Source organism: Monodelphis domestica, chromosome 2 (genome assembly GCF_027887165.1).
Source record: "Monodelphis domestica isolate mMonDom1 chromosome 2, mMonDom1.pri, whole genome shotgun sequence".
NCBI classification, from domain to species: Eukaryota; Metazoa; Chordata; class Mammalia; order Didelphimorphia; family Didelphidae; genus Monodelphis; species Monodelphis domestica.
Window position 1 is genome coordinate 430,424,197 of NC_077228.1, and position 22,408 is coordinate 430,446,604.

General features: G+C 35.3%; 1 protein-coding gene across 6 annotated transcripts in view; it reads left to right on the forward strand.

The window, feature by feature from the left end:
• PLEKHG1 (pleckstrin homology and RhoGEF domain containing G1) overlaps positions 1-22,408 on the forward strand; it is a 285,380-nt gene that overhangs the window by 207,891 nt on the left and 55,081 nt on the right. For all 6 annotated transcript variants that reach the window (XM_056818927.1, XM_056818926.1, XM_007484722.2 and 3 more), the window contains one exon: positions 20,224-20,324. In XM_056818927.1, coding sequence (XP_056674905.1) covers positions 20,224-20,324 — 101 coding nt within the window. The remainder of the gene's footprint in view (positions 1-20,223; positions 20,325-22,408) is intronic.

Below are 22,408 nucleotides of genomic sequence, written 5' to 3' on the forward strand. Positions count from 1 at the left end.
AGCTACTAGGAGCCACAAGTGAGAGCTGGGTGTCAGGTGGGGGTCAGAGGCTGGAGAGCTGCCCTAAGAAGTCACAACAAGCCCTCCATACCAGAGATACTATCCCTCCCTGAGCACCCCATACACCCCATATGAAATACAACCAAACTCAATTTGGTAATTATTTTCTTCTTAATATCACAGCTTTTTCCCCTTGGGTCAGCAGGAGATGTTACAAATATGTCTAGGAATAATTGAGGCTTAAAGAAATTTAAAAAGCTAGAACTAAAGTATGCTGCCATTAAAAAAAAAAAAGGTTAAGTTTCTATACAAGAACACTGTACATGTCTCCAAGGCCCTATACTAATGCTCTATTTCTAAAAGAGTTTCTCAAGTCCTCACTCAAATCTTGTTTACTATTAGTTTAGATACAATTTAATCTCTGAGTCTGCACTTAATTATTGGAAGGAAGAAAGTTATGGTTGATTTCTGGAGGTTGCAATGTTTTCTAAAACAAGAAATCAAAATAACCCCCTGGCATGAACAAGGGGCTCTCAAAGACATCAATAGATTATAGAACAGTAGAATTATTGATGATCATGACAACTATTATTTCTCAAAATATGTCAAACATTTTCAAGTGTGCTCTGAGAAATACAAGTAGTATATAACATAACCTAAAAATGTTTTTCATACAAGACTGATAATTTTGGGTTTTTTTTTAATGTTTAGTATGCAAAGCAATAAGCCTCAGTTATCCAGAAATTTCACTAATGCTCTTTATCCAACAATCTTAATTCAATTTAATCTCACATACTTTTAATAGAGTCTCTAATATCCCTTTCCACATGGAAATTTTATACCAACCTCCTAATATGTGTGTAAAAAGTCAAGTGGGTTCTAATAGTGAGCAAGTCAGAACTACCTACCTGTCAAGGTGGTTGTGAGAACAAGATGGGATAATAGTTGTCAGAACTCTTTGTAAACTCTGAACACTATAGGTATGTTAGTGATATAGGAGTTTATTTTGCAAAGTGAGTTGTACAGATTTTCCTTCAAAACCCCAACTGAGTAAATGATGGTCAATGATTTTTTATCTTTTTTTCTTATCATGGATTATTAAGAGATGATGTAGAAAAGCAATCATCTTTCTAAATCATTGAACAGAATTCAAAAACCTAGGTAGCTTGTATAATAGAAATCAATCAACAAAGCATTTTATTAAGTGCCTTCCATGTTCCAAGTCCTGTGCATATAATATGCTGCGTACAAAATAGAATAAGACTTTGGAAAGACCATTGAACTTGGACTCAGGAACTCTGGTTTGGAATCCCGACACTCAATAGACTGGAGAACAACTTACTCACTCTCCTCTTATGTAAAATGAAATAATAATGATTCTATTTAGAGGATCCTTATTGGAAAGCATTTTGTGAATCTTAATGCCCTCCCTCATCATGAATCATTATGAAATAACCCAATATAAAAAAATTAATTTTCAGTTCCCAAACGTAGGATGAAAGTGGTCAAGTTTTCTGGTAAATGAGACAGACTGGCCCCCTAGCTTCATCATTTCATAAGGCAAAATCCATTCCTAACTTTTCTACAACACTGGCCAACAAACACTCTAAGAGAGCATGAATTGCATGAAATTCAATTAGGAGATGTTTATTTTATTAAAATCTACTTAACATCACAGCTTTTGCACTTTCAATCATCAAGAAAGGTTACAATATATCTAATAATAATTGAGACTTGAGTTTATATTGTTAATCTTTGGAAAGCTTGAGGTAGAAGATTGGGCAGCAAGGGGGCCAGGGAAGGCGTCTAGCTACAGTACACTAGAGTTTCTGAAAAGAACTGCTTTTGTTCCATGTTCCCAGGAGCTGTGGGTGAATCACTCAGCCAAACAGTGTTTACAGCCCAGCAAATGGGACTCTCAATGCAAATGGTCAAAAATAAAAGGGAGAGAGTTAATCTACTTTTGATCTGAAATGCTTTTTATTCTTTTCTTTTTTTAGAAAGGCTTGGGTAAGGTGGGTAGGAGGGTAGTTAAAAGTGAAATGCATCATTTAAGACCCCTTGTCCTCCCTAAGAGTAGTTTGTGCTGTGAAAATTGTGTCTCTGACACTAAAGAATGATGGGAGGGATCTGGAAGGGTTGTCAGATTGGGTTGCTATTGAGTAAAGTGCATTGAAAACTTTTGTCCCTTAAAGGGCTGGAGGATAAGAGCCAGTGAATCTGTTAACCCTTGCCCTTAGCCTCAGATTTATTCCCGTTAGCAGATGGACAAAGTTTGCAGGTGTTAACTGGATTTTTATCAGGAAGGGCATATAGTAGGCCTGGGAAAGTCAATTTGTAGGAATATTATGAATATTGGATCTTTTCCATAGAAATGGCTTAGACACTCTACATGGGACAAGATGAGACAGAACGACTAGGACATTCAAAGTAGCATCTCTTTTGAAAGTAATCCAATTCACATTATGGCAAGTACCCTAGAGGTTGGTTTCCTTTAAATAACCAGATGGGCATCACTATGGGAAATCAGTTTGAAAGAGTATGCAAACTGCTTCTGGCAGGCTGGCACTGCCTACCTATAGCCTCAGCACCTAGCTCAGCTCCTGGAACATGGGAGGTGCTTCATAGATGTTTGTTAGATTGTAAAGTTGGGCCTGAAAAGGAGTAAGTCCCTGATTTTTAGCACCCTGGCCCCAGCCTATCACCTTCAGTTTTGTGATTCTTTCACTGTTTTAATGAACCAGCCTCTACTCCCGTTCTATGGGAGACACTACAAGTGTACATAATGTGTAGATATAAAAAAAAAGTAATTATAAGGTAGAGGAGGGGATGCACTAGAAGTTGACAGGTAAATGGATCAGGCAAAATTTTATGTGGGAGATGGGCTAGACATGAACTTGGAAGAAAGCTAGAACTTCTGTTCAAGGCATGTTAATAATACCTCTTGATTTTCTGATTCAGTCAACTTAGCTAGAATCTTCAAATTTTTCATTTATTCAGCAAGTACTATTTAAGCATTCATAGGTCAGGTACAGTGCTAGAGTAAGGATATAAGCAGAAAAAAAAATTCTGCCTACAGACAGCTCACATTCTGCTATGAGGAAATGTATATATACACAGATAAGTTAATACAAAGAAAAGGTGGGGAGCCTTGAGATCTCACCCAAAAACTGGTACTTGAACTGATCCTTGAAAAAGGATTTATATTTAAAAGAAAGAGGTGGAATCAGCATTCATTAACACGCATTAGTGTCAGACACTGTGCAAAGATAGATAGAAAGGAAAGCAAAAGATAGCCCTTCCTGAAAAGCTCACAATCTACTGGGGGGATAAGTAAACAATTATATGCAAACAAGTTATGTTCAGAATAAATCGGAAATTATTTACAGAAAGAAGGCAACAGAGTTAAGAATGAATGGGGGGGGGGCAGCTAGATAGCTCAGTGGATTGAGAACCAGGCCTAGAGACAGGAGGTCCTAGGTTCAAATCTGGCCTCAGCCACTTCCTAGCTGTGTGACCCTGGGCAAGTCACTTGAACCCCATTGCCTAGCCCTTACCCCTCTTCTGCCTTGGAGCCAATACACAGTATTGACTCCAAGACTGAAGGTAAGGGTTTAAAAAAAAAAGAATGAATGGGAAAGATTGTAGCTGGGACTTCAAGGAAGCCAGAGAATCCTGGAAGCAGAGATGAGGAGGAAAAGCATTTCAGCATGGGGGACAGCCAATAAAAATGTCCAGAGTTGAGATATAGAGTGTCTTGTCTGAGGAAAAGCAAAAAGGTCCATGTTGCTGGTCTGAATAGTATATTGGGGCAAAGGGTAGGAGGTGAAAGGGAGGGGAATAAAATGTAAGAAAACTGGAAATGTGAGGAGCTAGGTTATGAATGGCTTTTAATGCCAAGCAGAGAATTTTATATTTGGTCCTTGAGGTGAAAGGGAGTCCCTGGAGTTTACAGAGTAACATCTGGGGATGGCACTATCAAAAGATAAGAGAGGGCATATTTGGGAGATGTTCCAAAGGTAAATAAACAGGCCTGGACAACAAATTAGATGTGATGGGTGGGAGGTGGGGAGGGCCACAAAACATATTGAAAGATAGAAGATGTCTAGGTTGCAAGCCTGTGGGCTGGGAGGGACAGTGATACCTTAAAGCAATAGGGAAATTGAGAAGTGGGGAGGGTTTGATCAGAAAGAAAATTAGTTCAGTGTTGGATATATTGAGTTTAAGAAGTCTGTGAGACATCCAGTTTGAGATATCCAATAGTCTATTAAAAATGTGAGACTAGAGGTCTAAAGAGAATTTAGGGCTAGATAAGTAGATTTAAGAATCATCAGAATGTCAATGATAGTTAAAACCATAGAAGCTAATGAGATCACCAAGTAAAATATATAAGGAGATGAGAAGAGGATTGAGGAAAGATCCCCGTGAGACACCGATGGTTAGCAGGTGTGACTTGGAAAAAGATCCAACAAAGAAAACTAAGAGCAGTCAGATAGGTAGGAGAAGAACCAGGAGAGAGCAGAGTCCTGTAAACCTAGAGAGAAGAGAATATCAAGCAGTAAAGGTGATTGACAGAGTCAGAGGCTTCATAGAGGTAAAAAACATTGAGTATTAAGTAGAGATCATTGGATTTGGCAATCAAGAGGTCTTTGCAAACTTTGGAAAGAGCAGTTTCAGTTGAATGATATAACCTGGATCTAGGAAGTTGAGAGTGAGTGGAGATGAGGTAGAGGCAATAAATATAGATTGCTTTTTCAAGGAGTTTCTCCACAAAAGGCAAGAGAGATATGGGAATGTAGTTAGCAGGGAGAGAAAGATCAAGTGAAGGTCTTTGAGAATAGGAGAAATATAGACATGTTTGTAGGCAGTAAAGAAATTGCCATCATACTGTGAGAGACTGAAGATAAGTGAGAGAGTAGGGATGATAGTGTAGGCAATATAGAGATTGCAGGCCTTTCTAGAGGAGATGGGATAGAATGACAGCACTACTGAAAATAGAAGAATTTGCCTCAGCAAGGAGAATTCTGTTTTTTCATGTGAGATAGGAGTGAAGGAGAAGATAAGAACAGAATTCTCTTGAGTGAAGTGAGATGAGAAGGTAAAAAGAAAAAGCTTTTGGCAAAAAAACTTCAGTTTTTCAATAAAATATGAGGCAAGCCTCTCAGCTGAAAGGATGGAGAGAGGAGGAGCCATGAGATGTTTGATAAGATTCAAAAAGATTTGGAATAACCACTGTGGTGAGTAACTCAGAGAATTGAGAAGGTGAAAAGGAATGGCCTAGCAGCAGTAAGGATATAGTTAAAGTTGTGTAACTTTTCTTTGGGCTAGATCAACAAATTTTATTGTATGAACCAATAGAGTGGTACTATATAAAGAGGACCTTTTTTTTTTGATAGACTGACAAGTTTTATTATATGAGCCATATAGATGGGGGCTATATACCAACTACCATTTATCTGGTAAAGTGTTAGTGTCAATTTCTTTTCAGACATGAGTCAGTTGTAAAAGGGAATTCTTAATCCCTTGCTCTAATTTAACTGGGGGAAGAGCTGGCTGGTCTCTGTCCACTGAGACAACCAGCTCTTTCCCCAGTTAAATTAGAACAAGGAATTAAGAATTCCCTTTTACACAGTCTACATCACTATGACTAATTGAAAATCTGTGATTTCCTTTTGTGCAGTTTCTATCTTTAAAAAATGAGGGTATAAATTCAGAGCTGCTCATTTAAAGCCTCTTTAAAATTTTGTTCTTTTTCTACCTTTCTAGTCTTCTTACATGTTACTCGCCATCTCTGCATCCAGCTTGATGCAATGGCACTAGCCTCCTTATCATACCTTGAACCAGACATTCCATCTCCAGACTCTGTACATTTTCTCTGGTGGTCTCCATGTTTGGAATTTTCCCCCTCATCCTTTCTTTAGGGTTCTCTGACCTTCAAGTCCTAGCTAAAATTCTACTTTCTAAAAGAAGTCTTTCCTTATCCCTCTTGATGGTAGAGTCTTCCCTCCATAATTATAAATATCTCCAATGTATTCTGTGTAGATCTTGACAGTATATATTTATTTGCATGTTATCACCCCCATTAGACCATAAGCTCCCTGAAGGTAGGAACTATTTTTTGCCTCTCTATTCCTCAGTCCTTAGCACAGTCTTTAGCATCTAGTAGATACTTAATAAATACTTATTGAAAGTGCAAGATCTAAGTTTTTTATAAACCCAAAGATTCCAGTTATTGGGGCAAGAACTCACTATTCAACAAAAATTGCTGGGGAAACTAGAAATCCTTCTGGCAGAAAGTAGGTAAAAACCAACAACCATATACTAAGACAAACTCCAAATGGGTACATGACTTAGACATAAAATATGATATCATAAAGAATTAAAGGAGCATGGAAAAAATTATTTGTCAGTTCCTTGGATGTAGATGAGCTTATGAAATAAGAGTGAATGGTTCATGAAAATAAAATGTACAATTTTGATTACATAAAATTAAAAAGATTTTCCACAAACAAAACAGCAAGTTCAAAATATCAAATTTCTCTGATTAAAGATCTAATTTTTAAAATATATTGGGAACTGATTCAAATTCATGTGAATGAGAACTTTTCCCCAATTGATAAATGTTCAAGGGATGAAAACAGGCAAATTTCAGAAGAAGAAATCAAAGTTATCAGTTGGCAGTATGAAAAAAAATGCTCTACATCACTAAAAACAGAGAACTGAAAAATAAATTCTAAGGTACCACCTTACACCCATCACAATGACAAAAGTGACAAAAAAGGAAAATGACAAATACTGGTAAACTGTGGGAAAACAGAAACTTTAATATGCTGTTAGATCCATGAATTTATCTAACCATTCCAAAAAGCAATTTAACTACTCCCCAAAAGGTATTAAACTGTGCATACTCTGTGAACTAGTGATGCCACTACTAGGTCTGCACTCCAAAAATATCAACTCCTTCTTAATGTTTGTGTCTTTTCACTGCAATTATCTACAATTTATCCTGTACATAGCCTTTTTGACCAAAGTTCTTTGCATATTGTCTTCTTCATTATATGTGAACTCCTTGAGAGCAAGGACTGTTTTTTGCCTTTCTTTCCATCCCTAGCTCTTAGAAAATTAGGCACTTAATAAATGATACCTGATTGAATATTGATTCCTTAATATTCAAGATATCTTCTCTTTTCAAGTTAATTTAAAACAGATCCTTAGTTGTGTTGGATAACTAAGCTCTTTATAGAAATTGACATCACGTGAATCACCCACAATTCTTTAATGTTTTGTGAATCCATATTTTTACATGAGAGATATACCTGTACATTGAATTATAGTAGTTTAAAGAGTCTGTCAAAGTTTCAGGAAGTCACACAAAGTTATAATGAGGAATTTTCAAACCTGAGGCAAAAATAATTAAGTGAGGATCAGGATGTAATGGCACAGGTCCTGTCACATTGGGAAAGGAAGCAGTCGGATCCTTATCCTTGCCGTAACTGAGCAGGAAATTTGGTTTAGGATAGGCTGGAATAGTAAGAGAACCCAAGAAATGGGTTTCAACATCTGAGGTGGTTGTGCTACATGTCAGTACTGGCTATAGAAGACTGTAAAGTGAGTGGAAGAAAGAGAGCAAAGTCAGCTCAATTGACTATGTTATCACTCTAAAGCAAAATCCTTCTTGTGATCCCCTATTTACAGGAAGACATGAGATCACACAGTGACTATCATGACTAAAGTGTGCAGAGAGTTTTGAAGGAAAGGATTTCTTTTAGAAAGGAAAAAAAAAACGACCAAAGCAAACATTTTTAAAAAACACAAACAAGTTTTGTGAGAATGATAATAGGATAAGAGCAGTAACAGACCTGCTTAGCTGGAAAGAGAAGTAAAAAATGGGTTGTATTTTTAACTGAAAGAGGAAGTCAGAGTGGAGCAATTGATTTTTACATTGGAATGATTAGACAAGGGGAAAAAAGCATTCACAAACTTTTCTCTGGAGCAGCTAGGTAGCACAGCAGATAGAGAGTAGGGCCTGGAGTAAAGAAGACCTGAGTTCCTGATATGAATTCAAATACTAATTGTATGATCCTGAAAAAATCACTTAACTTTGTTAAACCCTGTTTGCCTCATCTGTAAAATAATCTGGAGAAGAAGAAGGTAAACCATCTCAGTATCTTTGCCAAGAAAACCCCAAGCAGAGTCAAGAAGGGTCCAACATAATGGAAAGGACTGAACAAGAACAAAAACCACTACTCTTCTGAAATGTCTAGGTTATCCCCAACAGAGCAGCAGCAGCAGCAGCAGATACGAGTGTCTTGCTTCAAGAAAGTTGTCAGCAAAGCTTTCTTCTAATTTTTTAATCCTCCCTCTGAGGAATAACACTTGTCGTGGAGAGGATATGTCAAATTTAGTAGCATTCAGTGGTGCAAACTATTTTTATTAGACTTGTGTTTTTTAAAAAATGTTTTTTCTCTTAATGCATGCCCAAAAGAGGTTTTCTTTAATTTCTCTTTAATCATCATTTTCAAGTTATCCTAACAGCTCCATAGTTATAATTGAGATGATTCAGTTCCTAATTTTCAGTTGCTTAGAATTTTGCCAAGACATTACCTCTCTATCTCTGTAAGGAGACACCTCCCTTCTCCCCTTTGAGGGTTATAAGTGTCTGCCTGCTTCTGTGAATTCTGAACTTCAAGTTAGGTAAGGAAATAGTTCATAAAAAGGTTTTAAATAGAACAGAAATTAGAGATATAGGAGTTTGAGATTACTATTTTCCTGACCATTATAGCAATTATTTTTGGTTCTTACCCCTAAAAGAAAAATGGGTTATCTGATGGCAAAGGAATAGAACATTCATCTATTTTGACTGCCCTGCAGAATTAGAAAACCTCAGCATTCCTCCTCTGAATACAGTTTAAAATTACTGATTACAAATCAGGAAAGGGAGGGAAGCTTAGGTCACTGAAAGTAACCACCATGCCCAGTAGACAGGACATTGAAATCGACTTTAAGGGGAAAAAAACACACACAAAAAGATGGTTGATGAAAAAGAGACAGACCAGAGTAATTGTTCTCAAAGCAATTAGAGCAGTTAGTGAGTGGATGATGTCTGATAAATGAGTTTTTCCTTCATTACAGCAATCAGGAAATGCCTACTAGGCACTGAACACTGGACTGTGAAAGATTTTGCTTCATGTAAAGGGTAGTAACAAACTCTTCAGAAAGCCTTAGGAAGTCAAAGCTAGAAAGCACTTTAAAGATGATCCACTTTAGTCCCTCCATTACACACATAGAAACTAGTGCTCTTATTAGTGACCAACACAAGGGTCAAACTCAGACCTTAGATATCTTAGTCTTTTGGAAAGAACACTGGATTCAGAGCTGAAGAATTCCAATCCTGCTAGCTCTAAATCAGTGGGGTGTTATTCCAAATCTACTGCCACTCCAAGTCTATTCTTCCTTTCAGTTGTATTCAACTGGCACTTAGTCTGATTTTTCCCCCATGTATCATGCTGTTTCCATTATACTAGATAAATAAAGTTGAGAGATTAAGATTGCATTTGTTATAATTATTCATCTCAATATCACAAAAGCATTTGTAATCATCAATTTTAATATCCTTTTAAAATAAGGTCAACAGTAACAGAGCATATGTGACTTTCAACTCAGAAATGCAAACTTATTTAAGGTCAAATAGAATATCAGAAAGCCTGGGACTTTGCCACTAAAACATACTAACAGGAAGAATCTATCCTTTTTACTAAAGAGATACTATCCTGCATCTTAATACAATTCCCTGTGAAACTCATAATTCATGTATGTGTATATATGTATGTACAGCAGTTATGCTTACATACATACACAGATTAAGCAGTGTGTATACACTAAAAACCTTTAAATTCTGACAAAGTGATCGGGCATCCTAAGTCCCTGTTTTCTTTTGTGTGTAATTTATTCTTTCTCCCCTTTACATTGCTGTATAAAGACCATTGGGGAGAGTAACTGGAGGTTAGATGCTTTTCCAAAGACCAGAGCAGGGAAATTCACATATGTGATTTATTAGAGGGAAATAACTAAAGATATGGTCTCCTTTCTTTCATCCTATGCCCTTCCTGTCTCCTTTTTCTCCATGAGACTTATTAAACATTCTTGAGTAGATCTATGTCCAAGGCTGGTTTTGACATTTTTAAGGTAGAAAAAGGTTCTTTAAGTTGATGGGTACTTACTGGGAAGGTTCTGTGTTACCATTTCTTGTATATGTGTGTGTGTTATACATAGTGTATATAGTAATGTATAGTCTTTGTCCTTAAAGAGCATCCAGCAGATTTAGGTGATGAGCCTTTCTACAACAGCAGCAACAACAATGGCTGACCTTCATAAAATGCTTTAAGGTTTACAATACACTTCACAAATATTCTCTCGTTTGATCCAACATGAAAAAACTAGTTCAATGGTGGATCGGTGCATGCAAATGCTTTGAGAATTCAGAGTTCAAGGCAACAAAATATTTAAGCTAGGAATTGAGGGGAAGATGGCAATTAGGACTCCCAGACACACTAGTAAAGTTGTAAAAATGAACAAATAGGTCCAACAAAAGGCACAATAAAACCAAAGAGAATCGGCTATAAACTCCTTGATATTATCCAAGTCTATTTTAAAAAAAGACTACAAAATCCTTCAGAATCCTAGATTAGAGAAAAGCTAGGATAGGTTGAAGGGGAAACTGAAACAGCTTATTCCCACCTAGGAAGAGATGACTAAAGCATCAGGCCCACTGTAAACACCAGAAAGGCACTGTCCCTATTCAGACAGGAGATAGGGCCAGACCAGCTAGACTTGGACAACCAGAAGGGCCCCAGTCCATTCCAGACCAACCCCCAGTATAGGGTGACCCAAAGGCCCCCTCTCTGGCAGGATGAGACCAGTATCCATGCTCAATTCAGGGATACCAAGGGACCCTCATCTAAGGTGAGAAACAAAGCCAAAATAATATCTAGGCAGGAGACAAGACCATTCCCCAAAAAAGGAGCCTGACCTTAACCACTGAATTCAGGATCGATCATGTCCTTTGCACATCAATCATGAATATGGTAGTGGAACTTGAACCAAACATGAACCCAAAATTCAGAAACTGAAGTTAGATACATGAGTGAAAAGGAAACACACACACTCACTCACTCACACTGAACACAGTGAAAAACTCTTGGATTGAGAGAAGTAAATTCAAAAGAAGTCCTCACTATAAGAACTACAAAAGTGCCTGGGAGAAATGAAAAAAGGGATACAAAATGGAATAGTTAGTAATAAAAAATGGCAAGGAGAATTGATATCTTAGAAGATATCATGGTAAAATACTACCAAAGAATTGACTCTATGAAAATTAGAATAGACCAAACAGAAAATGACTCCATGAGATAACAATAAATATTCAAATAAAATCAGAAGATTTTGAAAACTAAAAAATATGCAAGCTAAATATTGGTAAAATGAACTGACTTAGAAAATAAGTTGAGAGAATCTAGGAATCATTAGACTACCTAAAGACCTTGGCCCATTCTCTCAAAAAGGAAAAAGAGGTTGGGTGCCATATTTTCAAGAAATCATAAATAAAAATTGAACTGTCCAGGTCTCCCATAACCAGAGAGCAAATTGAAAAATAGAAAAAAACAAAAACAAAAAAACAAGTACTTCCTGAAAAAACTCTAAAATGAAAACTCCCAGGAACATAAGACAAAATTCAGATTTTCTATAACATGTATGTTATAAACAGTCAAAAAATAAAGTATTTAAGTACTAAGGAACTACAATGAGATTGACACAACATTTGGCTGCTACATCTTAAAGAGGAAAGTTTGGAATACAGTCTTCTAAAAGGAAAAATGTAAAGGCTTTCAACCAAGAATAATCTACCCATTAAAACTGAATGTGATCATATCAAGACATATATGAATCTTTAATGAAATTGAGGGTTACATCCACTCCTGTTGAAAAAAAACAGAACTAAATAAATATTTGGAAATGTAAAACTAGTATAAAATGTAAGTGACTGCTATATGGACTATATCCTGATTTCAAATTACTTTCTCTTAAATCTGTTATCTAACAAAATTAAACAATTATTTAAGGCTTTTACAATGACCGGACATTATTTTAATGAAACGTTGCCTATGATAATCAAAATTAATAATAATAAGGAAATTCCAAGAAAAATAGTAAAATAATAAAATATCAATATTCGATATTAACTCTAAAAAGAACTAAGTTAAACTCACCAATGATGAAAGAGAATTTATTGGTGCAGGATAGGTAAGTGGCTTAGTGGTTAGAGTACCAGACCTGTAGTCAGGAGGACCTGGGTCTAAATCTGGCCTCAGACACTTCCTAGCTATGTGACCTTGAACAAATCACCTAATCCCAATTGCCTACCTCTTACTGCTCTTCTGCCTTAAAAGAATTTATTAGTGGAACACTCCTACAAATAAGGTATAGAGATAAGAATGTTTTGGAAAAAACAAATTACATGACAATGTAAAATTCTTACATTCCAGCACCTAGCATAGTACTTGGTTAAAATATGCTCTTTAAAAATCCTATTGACATTTCTGAGTAATAACACATGTGTAAGCCAGTGGAATTGCTTGTCAGCTCCAAGAGGGGGGAGGCAGAGAACATGAATTATGTAACCATGGAAAAATATTTTTCAAAAATAAAATAAAAGTAATAAAAACAAATAAAATCCTATTGAAACCTTCCTAGAGCAAAAATTGTGGTTGAAGACACATGGGCCAAGTAATTGAAATAATGTTAACTACAAATGAGGAAACTGAGGACTTAAGTAAGAAATTTCATAATTTGCCCAAGTTCACAACTAGTAAATAGCACAACCTGTACTGAAACCCGGATCTCCTAACTTCAGGCCCAGTTTCCATTGCCTCATACTACACTTAAATGAAGAGGAGTAAGAATGAATAATGCCTAAAGAATGTTCTCAAACATCAGAATCAAAAGATCATTAGCATTGAGAATTGACCCATAGAATTAATGAATTAAATGAGGAACCTTTTTAATAACAGGTCTCATTAAAAGCTAGTCTGAAGGCCAAGGAGGAAATTATTAGAGAAAAATGAAGTCTTCATTGAACATGGAAGTAAATGAGAAAACAGAGGAATTGGTAATTTGCCTTTTTTCTTTATTTTAAGGGTATGAGAAATTTACTAAAGGAAAATTCAGAAATGTTATTAAGAGCAAAGATAGTTGATAGACTAGGTTTTTAACCCCCCAATTACAATTATGTTAAGTAGGATATACTATATATACACATATAATTTTCAGTCTCTTTTTGTAGCAGTTTACTTACATTGATTTAACTGTAGGATGAATTTATAGTCAGCATCAGTGTCATTTCTATTCTCCCCTAATCCTCAATCCAGCCCATTCTCCTACTCCTTGTTTTTTTTCATAGTTTATTTAAATAATTCAGGATTAAATCATCTTCATTGTATGCCATGTATTTTTCTCATTACTATTCTTTTTTCTTATTATAAATTCTGATTTTAGCTCTTATGAGTCAATGGTCTGACTATGAACAGACAGCTCACTAAAGGATAACTCCCACATGAATAATAAGTCTTTTCCTGTCTGTTAAATGTTTCTAATTTCATTCTTTGTGAATTATTTGCTATTATCCATGGTCAACATCTCCTAATTCTTTTTTGAAGAGACGTCTCTATAATCTTCTAGTCTTAGAGCCTTAGAGGCTTTTTTTACCACAAAGTGTCCTTTTTCCATACATCAAATTCATTCAGCATTTCTTGGAAGAAATAACAACAGAAACAATTGTATTCAATGATTTTCCTACAGTAAATATCAGGCAAAGTGTAAAATGGAAGATATAGATTTGCCAAAAAAGTATCTTCCATTTTGATGAACGAAATCCAGTACATAGTTGAGCCATTAGTTCCCTGTGGATAGTGAAGAGCTCCAGATAATCCTGCAGGTAACAATATGTCAATTGCATCAAGCCCCAAAAGCAGAGCCCCAATAGAGATTTGTAATCATTCAAAGAATTTTGGTCTGTCAAAGCACTAAGAAAAAAAAATAAAAAATAAAGAATTGGTGATTCCCCATATTTCAGCATTCATCTGAGTAAGACTACATAATAAATTTGTCTAGCAACATATTCTTTCTGGGACAGAAAATACAGATGGACAATGATCTGGGCCCAAAATTGGACTGGAATAGAAGAATAAGCTGGGCTACTTTCAATAAATTAAAAGGCCCTATTACGAACCTTAAAATTCCAATGACAACAAAGGCTTGTCTTTCCAAGACAAACATTTCACTAGTGTTGCTGCATGGCATTAAGATCTGAGTAATCTGAACCTTGAAAACTTCAAAATGCATCATATAGAAATCAGTAGAACTGTCCACAGTGGGTGTGCGTAAGCTCCAACATATAACAAACCAGCAACTCTTAAGATTAACGGGTGTAAAGGATGTCATCAAGAAATTATAGGGAAGATGGGCTAGTCACAAGACAAGAGTTAGGGAATACAGCTGGAAGTAGAGTACTGGCACCCCTTAATACTTTTGTGATTTTCAGAGAAGGTGAGCAATGCCTCCAGCAGATTAAGTGAATCCCCTATGGTAGACTCATGAGAGGACCTAAATGAAAATCATACAAGATAAATCATCACAGATGGGTGGTGATTGACATCATTGAAAGAACTCCAGAATTGATGAAATCACAAATACATTTGACTCTTTCAGCATGCACATGTACATATTAAGTGTGTTTTATTGTTGTTTTCATGTACACTATGTGATCAGTATTTCTATTCTCCTGGTTTTGCTTTTTTTTAATTATTCTGCATCCAGTCTACCTTTCCCTGTATTTCTCTAAATACCTTATATTCACCTTTTCACATAATAATATTGTTACTTCACATGCCACAGTTGGTCAGCTTCACCTAAACTGTACCCACTTTGTTTCCAGTTTTTATTATTTTGTTTTTTGCTACTACAGAGTGATCTAATGAATATTTTGGTATATATAATATGCTTCTGGCTTGTTATCGACCTTTGTGGGGTCAAAGACTATGATGACACTTTTTAGTAACTTGTCTCAAATTTTTTTCCACAAGGAATTTTGTTTCTAGCACCTCTGCCAGGTGGGCATACAGCCTTTGCTTAAATACTTCCAGTAATTAAATGTTCAATATTTAATATGGAAAGTTGTTGATTAAAAAGAGGGGGAATTCATTATGACTTTTTGGTATATTTTGTTCCTGAAAGTAGAGTAGCCACAAGGACTGACAAGCAAATGAAATCAATAAACAATATGACATTGAGCCAATAAATTTTCCTGGTTTCTGTACTGTCATTATGCATACAGCATGGACTGTTATCTGGGAGCTAAAACCTTTCATTATGGTTTCAAATGATTACAACTGTTAATATAGTATATTCTGTAGCAGTTTTCAGTAACTGATTTAGGACTAACATATCATATTTAAAAGACTTAATTAGAATTGGTGAGGGGAGCAAATTGTGACCATACAACTTTGATCTGCTTTCAACAGTTGGCTTACACAAAGTTGGATTCCTAACACTCTGTGTTCTGAAAATTTTCAGAAAATAAGCATGCTTTTAATACAGTTTCTCTATACTATTGGCTTTGCTGTTTTGAAGTCTTTTCAGTTGGAGATGGGCCATAATTTTTTGGAGGTGAGCCATGGTTCTTTGTCCCTAGCCCCATTTGAAATTCTTAGTACTCTTTAACTCAATCCTTTCCTTACATGAGGAATTTAGTATCTGGTTCCTGAAAATCTAACAAACCTTGAACTTCAAGTGAGGAGGCAGGATTAGTTTCCTATTCTGTAGTTTTCTGCAGCTATTCTGGGATGCGGGTAATGGAATTCAATATAACTAGATCAGGGTTTCTTAACCCAGAGTCCACAGGCTTGCTAAAAAATATATATTTTGCTAACTTCATTTCAGCATAATTAGTTTTCTTTGTAAGCCTGTTTTCTCTATAAGTCTTATCATTTTATGCATTTAAAAATATTATTCAAAGAAGGGGGACCATAAACATCATCAAACTAGCCAAGAGGTCCACGACACACCAAAAAAGAACCTCTGAACTAGATTCTAGTTACTCTTTTATTATTCAATAACTTATTGTAGTTTTTGAAACTTTTTATTCCATTTAAACAGTCTGAATTTTGTATGTTTTTCCTAAAAGATTACAAATTTTTAATTATTACAAAACCTTTCACATAATTAGTAGACAAGTTAAAGTTCACTTAGAAGACCTTATAGAAATTCATTGACATTTAGTAAAGCTACAAAATGTACTCTTATTTTTATTTCTTTCTAAAATTCACTTTTAAATCAACTCCAAGATTTTTGAGAGCCAAGCCCACAGTCTCCCAAAGTGAAGGGTCCTTCTGAGAAGGTGGAGCAGTCAGGTGAATAAGAGATGAGAGATAACTGAGTGCTCAGACCTGTGCTTAGGCATCATAGCGTTCTGCCATTGCACAAGGTTTGGTTTATTTTATAGCTTCAGTGAGTACGTGGTTTTCTGGCACACAATCATTTTTCAACATACATGATCTTCTACAGATAATTGGATATGTCACACATTAACAAATCACTTAATCAACATTCTGTGATCATTCACTATATTGCTATAACAGAAAGGTTTGTGATGGAGATGAATGACATGGATAGGGTGATCTGAAGGTTAGTTCCTCCTGACCTGTGGGATGACCAGCTAGGAGAATCATTTTTTCTTTTGATCAGCTTTCACAATCAAGCACAATTACTTAGGAGATGGGTAACAAAACATTTGGTAGCTAGGTATGGGGTTAGAGGGTAATTTAAGACAGACCGAAATCAGGAATTTTCTCAATTTCCAAGTTAAATTTTTCTTGTGTTTCATTAAGGCACTTTGTCAATGTTGCCTGGTTATCATAAACATAGTGAAAAAGCAGTGTCAGTTTCAGAGTGTGTTTCAGAGGAGTGATTGATTGTGGTGCTTATGTGTTTAGCTAACAGTGGGTATGGGGCCTCTGAGTGTACCTCTACTAAGAGGGAAAAAGGAGAGGTAATGGATGATGACCTTTAGGTTTTAATTCTGTGAATGTAATCTTTTTAGGATAATAATCTGGGGGATTAAAGTGGGGCATATGTGTGTTAACCCTGTAAGTATTTGCTCTTATATTATTTCTCCTGTACTGGGAAGAGAACAACAATCATAACAATTCCATTAGTACAGGAAGTTAGAGGGAGAAGTCACACAGAGGAGGTTCAGTGGATGCCTCATCTTTTCTGAAGGCTGCTTTGCAGCCTCTATTATCCCAAACTGTGACTCTGTCAGATAGCCGGGAATATGATGGCTCTCCACACAAGATGTATAGAAGTCTAGTATTATAGAACCTCACAGTCAGTTTGTGATGGAGGAAAAGGTTGAAAAATGGTAAACTTAATTTGTGAATCCATCTACAGATGTGAATATATATGATATCAAAGAAACTGTGATGAGGACAAAAGAGAAAGTCCTAATTATGATGGAAGGCTTTGTGGTGATACATGAGCTGAAACTTGAACAGAGATGAGGATAAATGTGTTCCTAGCATGGGGGCAGCCTTGCTCAAATTCACTAACATGGGAGTTTGCAGGATGGGATAGGGAATAATCCAATTTTTCTGTAATGTTTGTAGTGTTTGTAAGGGTAAGTGTTTGCATGGTATTAGCCCTAGAATGCTGGGCTAAGGTGTTTATATTTCATCCATTAGCAATACAATCACCAAAGGTTCTTGAGCCATTATATCCCTTATCAGCAGTGAAATTTTTAGCAGACCTGAACTTGCTGACCTAATCCTGCTAGCATCTAGTCAAAATAAACCCCAATATAACTCTTAAAAAACACCCTGGATTTGAATGACTACCAAATATCTGGAAAACAATTGAAACCATTTGGTAAAGTTAGCTAAATTGGCCTGGTTAAAAAATAGAATTTGAAGATTTCAGAAGATAAACTAGGGGAAATACATTATATTCATGCAATTTCTTCATTCCAAGATTATGTCCCATTCATATTGTTTATGTCTTATATGATGTCTCTCCTGTTAGAATGTGAGCTCCTTGAGAGTTAGGGACTGTGTCTTTACCTTTCTTTATATTGTCAGGGCTTAGCACAGTGCCTGGCACAGAGTTAGAGTTCAATAAGTTCTCCTTGATAATAATAACAATAACATTGATATTGATATGTATGTGTCATTCTAAATGCAGTTAGTAAATTCATTAAATTTTAGCTTAATGGTATCTTATTGTAATCATTTTTAAGCTCAAATTTTTAATGTCATACCAATTCTCTACTCAATGAAAGAAGATGTTTAGAAGTATATTGAAATTTCATATATCTTCTGGTTTTCACTACCAGTCCATATTTGTAGTTATTAACACTTAAGAGTCAAAGTCTTCAAATAATAGCACTTTTCATAGGATAATGTACAAGAAACTCCAATTTATGTATTTGTTGATGATTCTTCCCAGACATATGGAGGCAAGTATAATAATTCTACCATCTGTTGTATAGATTTTTTCCCATTCACTTTGAGATTCCACTCTTTCCATCCTCCCCACCCTTACCCAGTTTTTGCCTATGACTTCAATTTTATTCTGCTTGGTAATTAATATCCACTACTCAGATAAATACAAACCCAAATGAAAGTCAAATGAGGTCTTCCTCTTCCTGGGCTCCTAAACCCTGGAGTCTGTAGCAATTTACACTCTGCCTCCCCAAACTCCAGAGGCTGTTGATTTCCTTTGGGTGGTTCCTGAGATGCAAACAAAATGTCAGAAGGTTAAGAAGCCCCAGGACCTTGTTCTCATTATTCATTATGTAAACATTGATCAGTAACCATGTGGGCTCTTTGAGGTTCTGGGATGGTGAAAAAGAAGAGAGCTTTGGTTCTCATTGACATCTCTGAGTAGGATTCCTCCCCCAACCCTAAGATATTCAAGCAGGTGTTTATTGTTTGTTTGGGGTTTTTTGACAAAAGCTGAGAAAAGATACTCTTACTTGAGGAATTTACCAGAAATTGAGATAATGAATGTTAATTATTGAAGACTGTGAGAAATGATTCATAATGTACTCAAGTTTCAATTTTCCCTTTACTGGTGCATCAAAATACTATTGTATTTGCTATCAGACTTTGGAATGCAGTTATGGTGTAAAGATTTTCATGCTCTAGTTGACATTTCATGGGGTTACTTCCTCAAAGTGCGGGGCCATGGAATGTTATGTTGCCTTTGGTTGAATGCCATACTACATTGTTCAGCTCAGGGTAGGGGGTTTTATTTATTTTTCATTTTACATTATTTCAGCTGTTTTCACTTTTTCCTTTATTTTTTTCCTGCCTCCTGCAGAGTTCTTTTGCAAACATTACTGGAGGACATTTCATTATGAGCACTCTTAGACGTAGGACTTGGGGGAACAGTTTTCCTCTGTCTCAGCAGCCCTGATAGAATATCTAAATTCAGACAGATAGAATTTAACCCCCTGTAAATCAGAACCCCTATAGAAATCTAAGTACTTCTATATCAGAATGAAAAAAAAAAGCCTTTTACGTTGATTGCCTCATGTTTCATTAAGTGCAATATACTTATAAACAAAACTAACAGCTAAAATATATCATGCTGAGTTATATTACTTGATAAAATATGTTCATTTGTACATTAACGTTTGAGTAAAGGACTATTGAGGAGTTTTACTTATTGGAGATTAGCTTTAGAGCAAATTGCTGTTAAACTTTCAAAATTATATTAGGGAGTATCACTAAGTTTTTCTGTCATTAACAGTCATTCAGAGAAATAATATTTTATTATGGAGAAACTTTTATCCATTAATTAATTGTGTATAATCACAATGTAGATGAAATCTAAGTACAGTTTTCTGGAGGTGGATGTGTAAACATACAACATGTCTCCATGTTACTCACCATTCAATTTATCTGTTATTTTCTGGAGGTCAGTGAACAGGTAAGTATTGTTACCTTTAATAAAAGAATGACTGTTTTCTCACAGTAAAACTACTACATGCGTTACTGAAATGATAACTTGAAACTGATATGAAGGATTCATCTTACATAATTAAAGATAACTCCATTACTAATACTGAAAAGGACAAGAGTTTTTAAGATATCCCTTTCATTGATTTCACAGGATTATCTTGATTGCATCAAAGACCAATCCAAGCTTTCTCTAGGAGCTGAAGAAAGATCTGCCCTTTTTGGAAACATACAAGATATCTACCATTTCAACAGGTAAATTAATACTGAAATATGGTCAACATAAAACAGCTAGATTATTAGTTTCTAAGATCTCTATAGTCTAACTTCATATGAGATATAACACATGAAAATTGACCATCTATAATCTTCCACTTTTCAGAGGATTACTATTCTTTGAACATTTAAATCTGTATATTTCCTAAGAACAATATTTATACTCCATCAAACCTCTTTTATCTTGCAATCTTTGACGAGATTATCTGATTATAGGTCCACAGAATGATCAGAGTTGTTTTCCTTCCATAGCAAAAAATGTATTAGCCCAAAGTCATGAGTCTTAATGGGTTTTCTCAAATACTTTTTTGGTATCCCTTACAGTGCTTATTATAATTTGGAACCCAAATATATAAATTTTTAATTTAAAATAATTTCTGATTATAAATTATTATAATTTGTGTCATAACTCCTCAACACTGAGAGAAAAATCATATTCCTTGGATACAAATGCACCAGCATCATGTTCCTGAATGCATTAAGCACTTATTAATTGACAACTATATGCCAAATGTGGTACCATATTAAATTCTATATGTTATAAATAAAATGTTGTTGGTATTTTTATGATTATTTTGATTCTATATAAGATTGCACTACGTGAGGAACAAGAAAGGAAAAACAAACATAGATACAAAAGATAAACTGAAGAATTAATACTTTTATATCCTTTTAGTAATATACCCTAGTGTTAAAAAAAAAAAAAAAAACTTACTTCAAATGCCCAGGCAGAGCTAGAGCTGGAGATTTGCTGGCCTTTAATTTTTTTTTAACCTTTACCTTACATCTTAGAATCAATACTTTATATTGGTTCCAAGGCAGAAGAGAGGTAAGGGATAGGCAATGGGGGTCAAGTGACTTGTCCAGGATCACATGGAAAGTGTCTGAGACCATATTTGAACCTAGGACTGCCTGTTTCCATGCCTGATTCTCTACCCACTTACCCATCTAGCAGCACCCTAGCCTCTAACCTTTGACCCTTTGAAAAACTAGAGATCTGGCTACTTCACTTTCTGACTTTACTAATGCTATCTGAAATGAATCTATTTTTCTGTATCTTTAAAGATTGTGTGGTTTATTCCAGTATTATTTTTCACCCTTACTGAAAAGCGAACATCAGAATAGCTCCATGAACTAGAAAGGATAGAGCAAATTCATTCCAACCATTTCTTAATCACTTCCTACTGTGGAGCATTTTATATTTATTATAGTTACTAACTGCAAGGAAATGGGAGTCTGGGCCTTCATGGTGTTTATAGTAAAGAAAATATTTAAGACATGGAATGAACTGTAGTTATAAGATTATTGAATAAAAAAGGAGAGCTAACATTCACAAAGCACTTTCCATATACCATCTCATTTGCTCTTCACAACAGTCCTCAGTTATGTGACATTGTTATTCCCTTAAATGAGCAACTAATGTATCAGAAAAGTAACAGTCTTATCTCTAAGTCAAATCACAACTTTTCAAATACTCATAGGTGGTAACATTGCTCAAAAATATGGAACCTTTTTTTGGTTAGGAACAAAATAGGTCCATGAATACTATCTTCCATGGCAGTTGAAAAGTCTTGATTTGTCTTTCTTATGTCATTCATTTTAATAAACATAATTATAGAGTATCCCAAAAGCCTTAGTGCCGTTTAAAATTATTTAGTGAAATTGCATTAAGACTTTGGGGACACAAGACAAAACTATGAGCCTTCATGTAACTCCTTGTACGCTAGCATTTATAGTTTATTTGCAGGATTTTCCACACATATCGGTCATTCTCATTGTCAAATGGGTAGAGCAATGGGCTGGACTCGGAATCTTACAATTAAGCCAGGCAAAAGGAAATGGTGATTTTTCTCTCTGTGAATATTTTAACTGATTCATTTAAAGGAATAGTTCATTAATTCTTCTGTCAAGGATGATAGAATATCCTTAATATGTGAATATATATATAGGTACAAATGTATATACATGTGCTCACAAATATATATAGCAACCCTAAATGAGACAAGCTTTATTATGCATATATGTATATATTATGTATATTTGTATATGTGTACACATATATA